The sequence below is a fragment of the Drosophila albomicans genome, chromosome 2L, assembly GCF_009650485.2.
Source record: "Drosophila albomicans strain 15112-1751.03 chromosome 2L, ASM965048v2, whole genome shotgun sequence".
NCBI lineage: Eukaryota > Metazoa > Arthropoda > Insecta > Diptera > Drosophilidae > Drosophila > Drosophila albomicans.
The window spans coordinates 29,680,563-29,693,157 of NC_047628.2; the positions used below are offsets into that span (position 1 = coordinate 29,680,563).

Here is a 12,595-nt window from a genome sequence, read left to right on the forward strand (position 1 = left end):
TTTGTAGTTGTTAACTGCTTGTTGCTGCTGTTGCCACAGTTGTTGCTGTTGTGTTGCGGCTGCTGCTGTTGTCGTTGTCGTTGCCTGCACACAGCTTGTTAGCAACAACAACGCCTGCTCTTGCTGTGTGAGGTCCGTCCCCTTTTTGTCTGCAACTTTTAGCCTCGACTCCGTCTGGTTTCATTTCTGCTCTTTTTTATTGCAGCACAGCGCAGCGCGTTCTTCACACAGCTCGCAGCAATGTTCGCGCCTCTTTAATTTACTGCCCAGCTGCCAAAGCGACATAACTGCCCTCCCCCCTTTCCCTGTCCCCGTTGCCGTTGCTTTCCTCCTTCCTTGTTGTTGTCGTGGCTGCTTCGCTTGATAAACTCATCAAAGTCATCAAAAAATTGGCAATGCAATGAAGTTAACACAATGCGAGACACGATTTCTTCTCTTTGACTTCGCTTCTCTATTTATTTGACTCCCCCTTTTTTCTGTTGGCTGTGGGCGGTCGCCGTGATGGGCGTGGTCGCCGCCCTCACGAATTTAGTGTAACAGTAAAGCAAAGCAACAACAAAACTATTGTCGAAATTTCCCCCTTTTCGCCAACATGTTGCTGTCGTGCTGCAAGGGATTGCAGTGGTTGCTGTTGGGAGAGGGAATTTGGAATTGAATTGTCAGGGCTTTTTGGCTGGCAGCAATTGCTGAAATGTCGTTGATTGATCTGCCAGAAGCGTGATTTGTTTACAGCAACTGCTGCAACTGCAACTACAACTGCAGCAATTGTTGCTGATGTGATGCGCGGCAGCAACATTGCCAGCGATGTTAATCATAACAAGCAGACGTTTATGCAAATGAAGACCGTGTTTAATAAACGCAAATTATGAGAGCAGCAGCAACATGTTGCTGATGTTGCTGCTGCTGTTGTCGACGGCGTACTAGCAACAACATGGCAACACTCGAGTTGCAGATTGAGATTAGCAACATTCAAACTTGCACTTGGGTCAATTTAAATTTGTGCAACAGTTGCTGCACGGCAGCAACTCCGACTGCAGCTGAAGCAGCAGCAACACACGAGATTGTGGGAGCAACAGCAGCTGAAACTTCAGATCGCAATTGATCAAAACCGAAAAGAACTTGCTAGTGTATGTGTGTGTGTGTGTGTGTTGCCAGCAGACGACAACTGTTGCTGTGGTTGCTGCTGCTGCTGATCGAGCGACAATCGACGACGCTGAGCGTGCTCACACGAAATTTTCAAGTATGCACTGCGACAATTTCTTAACCCAGACTCTGCCCCTCCCCTCCTCTCTCTCTGCCCCTCTTCTCCTTGGTTGTCTTATCAGCATGCCGTGCGGCAGTTGCAACAACAGCAGCAACAGCAACAACAACTACTGCAGCAGCAGCAACACATCTGAACAGTTGCATCAATTGCTCAACATTGAACTCTGTGCACAACTCGCTCCTCCTCCCCCTTCGGCTCGTTCCCTCTCTGTCGCATCATTTGCACGTTTTTTAATTAAGACATCAAAAAGAGTTTGAGACTCGACTTGATTTCGAGGAATTGACTACAGTAACAGTCCTCGAGTCGCCAGCATCTCCTCCCGCTTCTCTTCTCTTCCCTCTTCTCTTCTCTCTCTCTGCAGCGACTCTTGTGTTCAGCTTCTATAGATTGCAGATAGAGTTCATGTCTACCCCGTAGAACTCCGACTTCGACTTCGACTCTGACTACAACTCCAAGTCCAAGTCGATACTTTGTTTGCATTTCCCCGTCTGACATCTCACTCTCTCTGTATCTTTCCTTCTCTTTCCGTCTTTCTCTATCTCTGCTCTTAACTCGACTCTTGGAATACGTGCGCTAAATTAGTCGCCAGCCTGAACTCTCAGCCAGGTCGCAGCTACACATAAAGTTGCATTCCCACTTCCAATTGTAGTCAATCGAATGGGGAAAATTCAAATCAAACTGTTATTGAAATATATTAAATTCGATAAATAGACAAACTGCCAGCATTTTGCTATTATAGCTTTGATTAAAATCAGTTAATTAAGCTAACTAAGAACATAGTCTACAGCTATTTCTTAAAAGAGTATTCCTCGTATATATTCCTACAATTTTGAGGTGGAAGTGAATGCAGCTATAAACTTAATAACTGAACTTGAAGCACACTCAATAGATTTAGTGAGTTGATCTAATTATTTAGTATTGATTTGATTTTAATTTTGAGAGTACTTTAAGATATTTGTTAGATCTCGGACCTTTAGACGGAGGTATTATTGTTATAAATTAAAAATAATGCTGTTATAGTTTTCGTAATTAATTAATGGCTCATTAATGAATATTTATTTGAATAGGATTTTAAAGTGTAGAATATATATTAGGCGCCAGGACTTTACGACGTAGAACATAATTAGAATTACTAGAGCATTTCACAACACAATGTGTTGTGTTGTAGAGGGTGTAATGTGGCATAAGGAGAGCAGACCAGAGATGAGGCGAGAGAAGAGTAGAGAAGCGACGCAGTGTTGAGAACCCAATTGCTTATCGGGGTGATCAAAGAATTTGGACGCTGGACGCGTTGTTTCCCATAGCGTTAAGCGCTAAGGAGGTGCTGAAAAAAAGAGCTGAAAAAAGGCAGCGCGAACTGCAAACTGCGAGTAAATCACGAATAGCGAAAAGCGAAGACCAAAAGATATGAGAATGTTGATTATTTGCACGGGTCGAAGTCGGAGTCGGAGTTGAAGCGAAAACCAAAAGCAAAGTCAGAGTTAAAGTGTGAAATGAAATGTTGTTGGAGAATTGGAGAATTGCGAATTGGCTGCATTTTGCGCTCTCTGCATTTGTTTTTGCTGCTGCTGCTGCCTCTTTTGATTAATAACAATTGATAAAGCACCCCAAAGAGACCTGACCGAAGCTGGCCAACTCTGACTGCAAGTGGAGTTCCACTGGCTGCTGATGGCGTTGATTGCCACAGTCAAGACTCTTTGCCACGAGGTGGCAACATTTTCGCGCGAAAATGAAGATTTTCGTTATCAGGCAAAGCAGCTGCAACGCTTCTCTCCTCTTTCCCAAGCTTCAGCTCACGTTTTTCAATTTGTTTGCAGCTCAACACCCGCCTGCTGCCTGCATGGGAAATTTGTTTAATTATAATAAGCAGCCAAATGTGGCACTCCCTCCTCTCTCTTTCGCTCTCTCTCTCTCACTGGCATGCAAAGCATGGCGAGGCTCTTAGCACGCCTACAACCATTACGCATACGCCCCGTGTGCAACCGTTGCGAAGAGAGAGAGAGACTAGACTCGATCCCGCTAGACCAACTGGCGTCGCGTCTGCAGTTGCGGCCTCAGATCAAGATGTGCAATGCAACCAAAAATGAACTTCGCTACTCAGTTGAGGGTTATTTCGGGTTAACTGACCTTCTTCTTCTTTTTGTTCGCGGCAAACGATTAGCTGCAACGGCGGTCGCCAGTTCCTCAACGACCAGCGACAAATGAACAAAGGGTCGTCCACTCCCTCCTTCACCTTCACCTCCCCCTCTTGCTCCTCTGCTGCTGCTGCTGTGATCTGGCCCTGATCGGGGCACACCAAATTGCTCGATTGTTTATGGCTGCATACAACGCCCACCGAGTGCAGTGCGAGCAGCAACATTGTTGAAGCTGAAGCTGTTGCTGTTGCTGAGACTGAGGCCAAGTGAGAAACCAGCAACAGTAATCTGCCGGTTGATAAAGTGTGCCCCTCGCTCTCCCTCTCACTCTCCCTCTGCCTGCTCCTCCTGCTGTTGTTGCTGTGTCGCTTATCGGCGACGATCGATCGCAACTCGAACAGCGACGGCAACAGCGACGGCGGCAGCAGCGAAGCTGATTTAACAAATTGATAAACAATTGTTGGCGTTGGCGAGTTCCACATGAGTGTGTGTTGGTGTGTGTGTGTGTGGAGTGTGTGTGAGGCGGCGTAACGTTACGAAATGGCTAAACAAACGATCGTCGACAACGGCAACGGGGCAACAACAATAAAATGACGCAGTTAGCTGGCCAAAAGAGCACAGCTAATCCTCAGCAACAATTGTAGAAGCGAAGGAGCAGCAGCAGCTGTCGCTGCCGGCAGCAGCAACAACCATTGTTAGCAACACGCTCTCGCGAATCGCGCTCTCGCTTCGCAGCCAAATTGGCGAAATGGGAAGCCGAGGATCTTCAGCTGAATTGGAAGATGAAGTTGAAGCTGGAGCTGAAGCTGAATGCTGCGGCTGCGGCTGCGTCGAGCAAACACTTTACGTGTGCTGCTTATCGCGCACCAATCGAAGGCAATAAATATCTTACAAATAAGCAGAATGCGCAGGAATGCGCAGAGATCAAGAGAGCGAGAGAGACAGGGGAAGCAGCAACCCAGAAGAAGTGAGAGAGCTAAAGATTGCAGATGAAGCACACGAGATGCTGTCGATTGTTCACGTGCAACTTTTGTGTGAATTCGTGAAAATCGACACGGCAATTAGGGCGGCTGGGAGGCAACCGTCTTCGCATCGTCGTCGTTCAATGCGTGTGCAGCAATCAAAAGACTCAGGCGACGAACTTGCAGCCAAATACAAATTACAGTTGCAACAGTCCGAACAGTCGCAGCAGCTGCAAACAGCAACTTCAACAATGTTGCACTGACATTTCAATAGCCAAGAATTGACAGGTCAACGCGCATTGGCGGCCCGCACGAGAAGCGCTTGGAATCGAACCTGAAGCCTAAAGAGAGTCTCTCCATTCCGTGGGCCGTTGTTGTGTTGCGGCTGTGCTTATCGTCGCCGTCATATCTATCGGCCATGTTGCCTCCTCTGCTTGCTGCCCGCTGCTTGCGACTGCTGAGCGCTTCTTATCCGGCCGCATCGCCTGGTCGTTATAATATTTTGTGCCCAAAAACAAATCAGATGTCAGCTTGGCCGCGCTCTAATCATCAAGAGCTCTGGCTCTGGCTGTTGGCCCGGAGTTGGCTCTCGCTCGCTCGCTAGCTCGCTGTGTGTGTGTGACCACCATGCGCTTTTCCACTCGCCGGTTTTCCACGTAATCCGACAGACTCGACTCGAGATGCGTTCGCGGGATAAAGAAGCCAACAGCCAAACAGCCAAACAGCCAAACTGCCAAACAACCAAAGAGGCGAACAGCCAAATGACCAAACGGTCGATGGTCGCTCGATTGGTCGGCAACCTCGAACCTTGTCTGCTTCCCTCCCCATCTCACCTTACCTCACCTTGACTGGCAACTTGTCTCTCGCTTGCTCGACTCTCGACTTGGACAACGTCGCATTGTTTTCACAGCTGCCTGTCGCTTCACTCGCACCGCTGACAATTTGTTCGATAATAATTGCTAAACTCTGGCCACATTTGACACATACAAACGATTCACATGGCATCGCGATACCCAAAACCAGAGAAATGCCATACCACCTCAAATACTCTACAGTGGATTTGAAGTCCTACTTGACATCGAACACTTATGCTTGGGAGTTTTATTATAAATCATATTGCTAAAAATGTAATTTTACTTAGGGTTAGATACTTTTTAACTGAAATACAAAAAGTTCTTTAAGAATGGGATTATATTGGATCTAAAGAGTAATCCAATGATGCTCACTTTCAAGCATTTCTCCGATCTCCTTTTAGTATTTCTCTTAATGTTATTTTCTTATTATTTGCAGATTCCAAAGATTTAGGTTCACACGAACTGAGCGAGGAGAAGGAGCAGCAGCACGACTTCGAGGAGCTGCCAGAAGAGGAGGAGGACGAACATCCTAGCGAGGAGAACCAAACAAGCAACCACAGCTCCGACCAGCCCATGGAGACTGACATGGACCAAGTGGAGGCAGAAGATGCCGATCACGAGGAGCAGCAACAGCAGCAGAAGGAGGCTGACAACTCGACGACACCGCCGCGCAGTCCGACGCCGCAGCTGGTGCCAAAGCTGGAGCGGATGGAGCAGCCAGCCACACCGCCATCAGCAGCAGCCACGCCCAGTCCCCCGCCCACACCCACACCTATAACTGCTGCGCTACCGAAGCTGCGGCTTAATGCATTGTTAGCCTCGGATCCAGCGCTCAAACCCGACGCCAAGGAGCTCAATCTGGCCGATGCTCGGCTGCTCGCTCCACCACCGCAGCTGTCCAAGCCGGAGCCGTCATCTTCTCAGAGTCTAGCTGAGGCAGCCAGCAGCAATCTCGTTGAGCCGCTGCTGAAGCCGGCGCGCTTCATGTGCTTGCCCTGTGGAATTGCCTTCAGTTCTCCATCGACCCTGGAGGCGCATCAGGCTTACTACTGCTCACATCGCAACAAGGAGACGGACGAGGAGGCCGGCTCGGGCGATAAGCTGTCAGCTGCGGGAGGCGGTGGCGCCGCTGGCACCGGGAACAGCAACAACAATGGCGGAGGAAGCAGCTCGGAGCCACCGGCGAAGGTGGCGCGCACAGGAAAGCAATATGCGTGCACTCAGTGCTCCTACAGTGCCGACAAGAAGGTCTCCCTCAACAGGCACATGCGCATGCATCAGACCTCGCCAGCTCCCAGCCTGCCCAGCCTCGCCGGCCTGACTGCCAATGGCGTGGCAGCTGTCGGAGGAGTCGGAGTGGGAGTTGGAGGTGCTAGCGGAGTCGCGGCGGGTTCGCTCGAGGAGAGCTCTAGTCAAGTGAGTAGTGTGTTGAGGCCACTGCCCGCTGAGCCAGCAACGAACACGAATTTAATCCGGAATCTCTGCTTTATTCCCTCTCTCCCTACAGCAAATCGATCGCTATTGCAGCGACTGTGATATCCGCTTCAACAACATCAAGACCTATCGCGCCCACAAGCAGCACTACTGCAGCTCCCGCCGCAACGACGGTCAGCTCACACCCAAGCCCGAGGCAGGCGTCGGTTCAGGCTCATCCGGCACTCCCGGCACAGCCACCCCGGTCGGTGCTGGCAAACTGAGTGGAGCGCACAGTCCACAGTCGCGGAACAAGACCCCGACTCCCGCCATGGTGGCTGCTGCCGCCGCCGCTGCAGCTGCTGCTGCCTCGTTGCAGGTGACGCCGCCACAGCCCTTCCTGGCACTGCCCACCAACCCGATCATAATTGTGCCCTGCTCGCTTATCCGCGCAGCCAGCCTCATTCCGGGACCGCTGTAAGTAATTAATTAAACGGTTTAGTTCATAGAAATTCCCTCTATAATTTAGTTTATAGAAATTCCCTCTATAATTTAGTTCATAGATATTCCCTCTAGAGGTCAGGTCTAGTAACTCTCCTTTTATGCAGTATACTAATGAGTCGATCTTCTTCTCTTTGCTTTGTTCATAGGACCACCTCGACTTCGGGCATCGTCAACCCGGAGTCCACTTGCTTCACCCTCGACAACGGCGCCTTGAAGCCGCTGGCCACAGCACTCAACATCAATGCGTTGGCCGGAAATGTGACTCCGACGCCGCCAATGCCCAGCAGCAATCAGCAACCGATTCCTGCCCTGGAACCAGAGCGTCAGTCAGCAAGCAACAGCGAAGCTGAGACCAAGAGCAGTCCCACTGAGCCCAAGCGCAAGGAAGCGGGAGGAGGCGCCACTCGGTAAGTCGAAAGGCAGAAAAAAAGTGAATAACACTCGCTAAATTTATCCTTAATCCTTTTCTTCCTTCCTTAGCGAGTCTACCCCACTGGATCTCTCCCTGCGTCGTTCTCCTATCTCGGCGCTGTTGCAGCGTCAGCGTCTCGTGCGCTCCGCTGCCGCATTGCTCGAGGCAGAGGAGGCGCTCTTGGCTGCTGCAGGCAAAGAGAACCTGGAGAGCGGTGGTAGCGTTACCCCCGAGCAGATTGTGTGTGCTCCCTCGTTGCCCAGCAGTCCCTCGATGAGTCCCTCGCCCAAACGACGGGTCGTGAGTCCTCGCAGCTCCGGCGCTGGCAGCGCTGCCTCCATGTCGCCGCCCACTCTGGGCGTAGGTGTAGGTGTGCCACATCTGCTGGAGAATTTGCCACCGCTGCGCTCCATGCTGCCTGCGGACTTTGCGCTCTCCGAGTCCCTGCTGGCCAAGACCAACCCTGAGTTGGCGCTCAAGCTGGCTGCCGCTGCCGCAGCGGCTGTGGCAGGCAGCAGCACTGCGGAGCTGGCCAGCAAACTGGGCTTCCCCACTGCACCTGGAGCCGGAAGCAACGCTCCAGCTGCGGCGACAGCCAATGCGCCAAGTGCACAGCCACAGATCTATGTGAAGCAGGGCGTGTCCAAGTGCAAAGAGTGCAATATTGTCTTCTGCAAGTACGAGAACTATTTGGCCCACAAGCAGCACTATTGCTCCGCCCGCAACCAGGAGTCGGGCGAGGGCGATGCCAAGAGCGCCAGCTCGCCGCCAAGCGGAGCAGCGACAGCGCAAGTTGGAGCTGGAGTGGGAGGAGCTGCCTCCGCGGCAGAGACTACGCCGGTGGCGTATCAGCAGCTGATCTGCGCTGCCTGTGGCATTAAGTACACATCGCTGGACAATCTGCGTGCGCATCAGAATTACTATTGCCCCAAGGGTGGCGCAGCAGCCACACCAGTTGCTGATCCCCCACAGCTGCCCAAGGAAAAGTGCGGCAAGTGCAAGACACTTCACGAACTTGGCCAACCCTGTCCACCTCCGGCTGCTCCCCAGCTGCCTCCACTTGCGGCAACCGCGGCCGCGTCGGGCGCCTCCTCGAACAGTGTCAACAAGTGTCCCGTCTGTGGTGTTATTAGTCCTACAGCAGCGTTGGCCAGGAAGCACATGGAGATGCATGGCACAGTGAAGGCGTTCCGCTGCAGCATTTGCCAGTACAAGGGCAACACGTTGCGTGGCATGCGCACTCACATTCGCACCCATTTCGACAAGAAGACGAGCGACGTGAACGAGGAGCACTACATGACTTGCATCTTCGAGGAGGATGCAGCTGCCGCGGCTGCTGCTGCTGCGGCTGCAGCTGTTGCTGCGACTCCCGTTGGACTCGGTTTGGATGTGCCGGTTGTGGCCTCGCCTCAGGAGCAACTGGAGCAGCAGCAGCACGCGCAACATCCGCCACAGATCTTCAATTGCGACTACTGCAACTATGCGTCTAGCTACAAAGGCAACGTGGTAAGTTTTCTTTGAATTTGTGTAATGCAACTTAACTAATTGCACTCTCTCTCTCTATCTTTGCAGCTGCGCCACATGAAGTTGCTGCATCCACACGTGGCCATCAACTCGCCCTCGATTTCGCCAGAGACGCGGGACCAAGAAATCAATCCGCATGCCGAAGTGGCGCTCGTCAATGGCGATCGCGATTGCTCATCAGTAGCCAGGTAAGTTATACCTAGAATATGAAATGAATTCCTTTTGTTAATCTTGCATATTCCCCACAGTTTCCACATTAAATCGGAGCCTCTAGAGCAACCACCCGTGGCAGCAACGCTGAGCTTGGTGCATGACAACAACAACTCACCCATTGGCACACCACACACTCACATCAAGGCCGAACCTCAGGACATAGGCATGGATGTATCGCCTCCTTCGCTGCCGCCACCGCCAGTGTCGAACTCGCCGCTGGGAAACAGCGCAGCGGCCGAGGCCATGAAGAAGTACTGCTCCACCTGCGACATATCCTTCAACTATGTCAAGACCTATCTGGCCCACAAGCAGTTCTACTGCAAGAGCAAGATGCATCGTCCCGAGGCCAACGATAGCCCCAGTCCCAATCACATGAATCACAATCACCTGGGTGCCACTGTACCGCTGCAGTCGCCCAGCGAGCTGCTGCTGCTCCAGAAGAACAAGGAGAATCTACAGGAGGCGGCCATTTGAGAGAGCCAGCTGATGTGGGAGGCGCAGCGCAAGCAGCTCGAATGGTACTACAAGTGCTTCTAAGTGAAGAGAAGTCGCTTGCCCTCCAATCGAAAGTATTCGCAGAGAATCTCCCTTCCAACACATGAACGATGCTTGCGTGCACAAGTAAAGATAAAGATGCAGATAGAAATGCAGCAGATACTTATATAGAACCACTATTCGTATAAACTTATAGTAGAAATCATGACATATAATGCATGCCAAAGCTTACCACTTAGACAGAAACTACATTGAGTGCAAGAAACTACAAGTTTTCACATATACATACGATACATACACCTATATATACATACATAAATACATATATCTAGATATAGAATCTTTAGGGAGCAACTTTCGTTCTCTGATCCCACGCTAGGAGCACGTCACCCACACTCGGGTGCTGCTGTGGTGAATAATCCTATAGATCCAATATACGACTAATAATTATATTATATTAACGCTAAAGAGAGTGTGCCCCATAATTTAACAATAAACTGTATAATTTAAATATATATAATTAACATTTAACACGTATGCATATACATGTATGTATATGTGGTTACATTTATGCTTATACATTAAGAGTGTGCGACAATAAAACTAATTAATTTATTCAAAATAATTTAGAAAGTTATTTGTAAATCGTATGTGGTTATCCTCAAAGTCATTTGAAAAATGAGCATTATGTCCTTTGACACAAGGATAACTCTAACCAATATAAACCGATTGGCGTACTATTATATAATGGACGAATGTCTTGTCCAAGGTCTTTTTTGTATACCAAAAATAGCTTATTTCTGGGCCGTATCCTGTCCGATCCTGCCCAGGCCTATGTCCAAACAAGCATCTTGACAAGGACTATTATCATGGCAAATTGCATCTCAATCGTCCTTACGGTTCTCTAGTTATCCTGCAATTTGTAATTTACGCATGCTTCCTTAGGCCCCCGACTGAAAAATTACAAGTATTGGATCCTTAGATGACCCCATATTTTTTTGATGCCGACCGATAGAGTGTGTCCTTGTGATTCTAACAATATGTGTCCTTTGAAAATGCGGCAGGATATGGCCGAGATATAGCTTGTTTTCGAAAAAGGACTTTCGTTTTTTAGCCATAACTCAGCCATATCCTGAAGGATCTGGAAAGGACATACATTTTTGTAATCAGGGCAATCAGCACAATCGATTGGCATCAAAAAGTTTTAAAAATTTTTCCAAAAATTTTCTTCAAATTTTTCAAGGGGTAGGCATGGAAAATTTGTTAAAAAACTAGAAAAGTAGCCGTATCTCGGCCATTTCAAGGACGATCGTGATGTCCTTTGGCACAAATAAATCTATACTCAATAGAAACCGATTGACATACTAAAAAGGACGAATATCCTGTAAACAACAAAGTTACAAGGATATTTTTGTAAACAGAAAATTTCGTATATCTCGGCCGTATCCTGTCCGATCCTTGCAGGACCTATGTCAGACGAAGCGTATTGGAAAGGCCCACCATCCTACCAAAGGACATTCAAATCGTCCTGTAAACAACTGAGATATCAAGGATTTTGTGATTTCATGTTTCTCTTCAGCAGCTGAAAAACGTAAATTTTTGTTGCATACTTTTAGGTTCAATTTGAATTACGTATTGGATTTTCTACGAATCACGAAACCCTGCACACCCCTCTTCTAAAACGTAATATAAATATGGAGCAGGGATTTGGTTTGTATTATTGCCGGATTATACAGATATTGGGCCATAATATATTATTGAATCGCACAATTTTTACGTCACCGCAAGATGACGTAAGCAAAAATGCAGCGTCATCGCAGCAAAGCAGAAATCTGGCTTGGGAAGATACTTCAGTACATATGTCAAATATGTATATAGATTTATTGAAATAAAAGCAAATCGATCTTACAGTGCCTCGTAATCAAAAAATTTTGGAAATCTATATATATATATATGTATATTAATTATAAGGTAAATTTTATATGTATTATATATATAATTTATAATTGGTGAAATCCGAATGCTCATATTGTTTGACATCATTAAAATCAATTGAATTAATTGAACTTAGGAATTATGAAAATGTTTTGTAGTTAGCAGAAGAGGAAGCGTTCACGAAAACGCTTCGATCCTAAATGTTTGTTGTTGTTGTTTTGTGTTGATGATCACTTTTAGTTCTATTATGTTCTTTGTTGTTGTGTGTGTGCAAATATGAAGAGAGTAGCGGTATTTCAGTTGTTTCTTGTTTGTCTCTTGCTGTTGTGTTGTATTGTGTTATTGGTTCCTTTATTCGGTGGCTGCCATAGCACGAGCCTGGGCTCGAACACGTTTCTCATACTCGAGACGGTTTTGACAGTAAATGGTGTATGCCTCGGCTTGGGCCGGATCCTTGATATTGGGCTCGTTAAGCAGGTCCTGAATGCCCAACAGGATCTGTTTGATTGTGATGGCCGGACGCCAATCCTTCTCCTCGTCCAGTAGCGACAAGCACACTGTGCCCGACGGATACACATTGGGATGGAAGAGTGGCGGCTCGAACTTGCATTTGGGTGGCGACGTTGGGTAGTCGTCCTTAAAGATCATGCGCAGCTTGTACAAGCCACCCTCCCAGGGTGTGGACTTTTTGCCGGGGATCGCGCACTCCCAGATCATCAGGTTAAGTGTGCCGTCGGGATTTTTGGCCGGACGTGCAACGAATCCAAATGGATGATCTTTGCGCCAAGCCTTTCGCTCTTCGCCCAAACGTGTTATAGCAATGCCAGACATCTTTTTTTTCTTATGTTGTTGTTGGTTTTACAAGTTAGCAACCTAGAAAGCGA

The 12,595-nt window shown here is 48.6% G+C and overlaps 2 protein-coding genes across 3 annotated transcripts in view; one reads left to right on the top strand and one right to left on the bottom strand.

Moving 5' to 3' along the window:
- The window catches only part of LOC117566112 (zinc finger protein ush), a 60,433-nt gene extending 50,046 nt beyond the window's left edge, over nucleotides 1–10,387 (top strand). For both annotated transcript variants that reach the window (XM_034245582.2, XM_034245581.2), the window contains exons 3-8: nucleotides 5,652–6,631; nucleotides 6,723–7,105; nucleotides 7,279–7,539; nucleotides 7,613–9,050; nucleotides 9,117–9,256; nucleotides 9,317–10,387. In XM_034245582.2, coding sequence (XP_034101473.1) covers nucleotides 5,652–6,631; nucleotides 6,723–7,105; nucleotides 7,279–7,539; nucleotides 7,613–9,050; nucleotides 9,117–9,256; nucleotides 9,317–9,755 — 3,641 coding nt within the window. In that variant the 3' untranslated portion in view covers nucleotides 9,756–10,387. The remainder of the gene's footprint in view (nucleotides 1–5,651; nucleotides 6,632–6,722; nucleotides 7,106–7,278; nucleotides 7,540–7,612; nucleotides 9,051–9,116; nucleotides 9,257–9,316) is intronic.
- Nucleotides 10,388–11,714: 1,327 nt separating this feature from the next.
- LOC117566226 (SUMO-conjugating enzyme UBC9-B) lies at nucleotides 11,715–12,542 on the bottom strand. Its single transcript, XM_052002222.1, has one exon. It carries the CDS (start codon nucleotides 12,540–12,542, stop codon nucleotides 12,063–12,065), a length of 480 nt encoding a protein of 159 aa, XP_051858182.1. The 3' UTR covers nucleotides 11,715–12,062.
- Nucleotides 12,543–12,595: the final 53 nt, after the last annotated feature.

Coding starts and splice junctions, on each gene's coding strand:
- LOC117566226 (XM_052002222.1), bottom strand. CDS start 12,542: ATGTCTGGCATTGCTATAACACGTTTGGGCGAAGAGCGAAAGGCTTGG.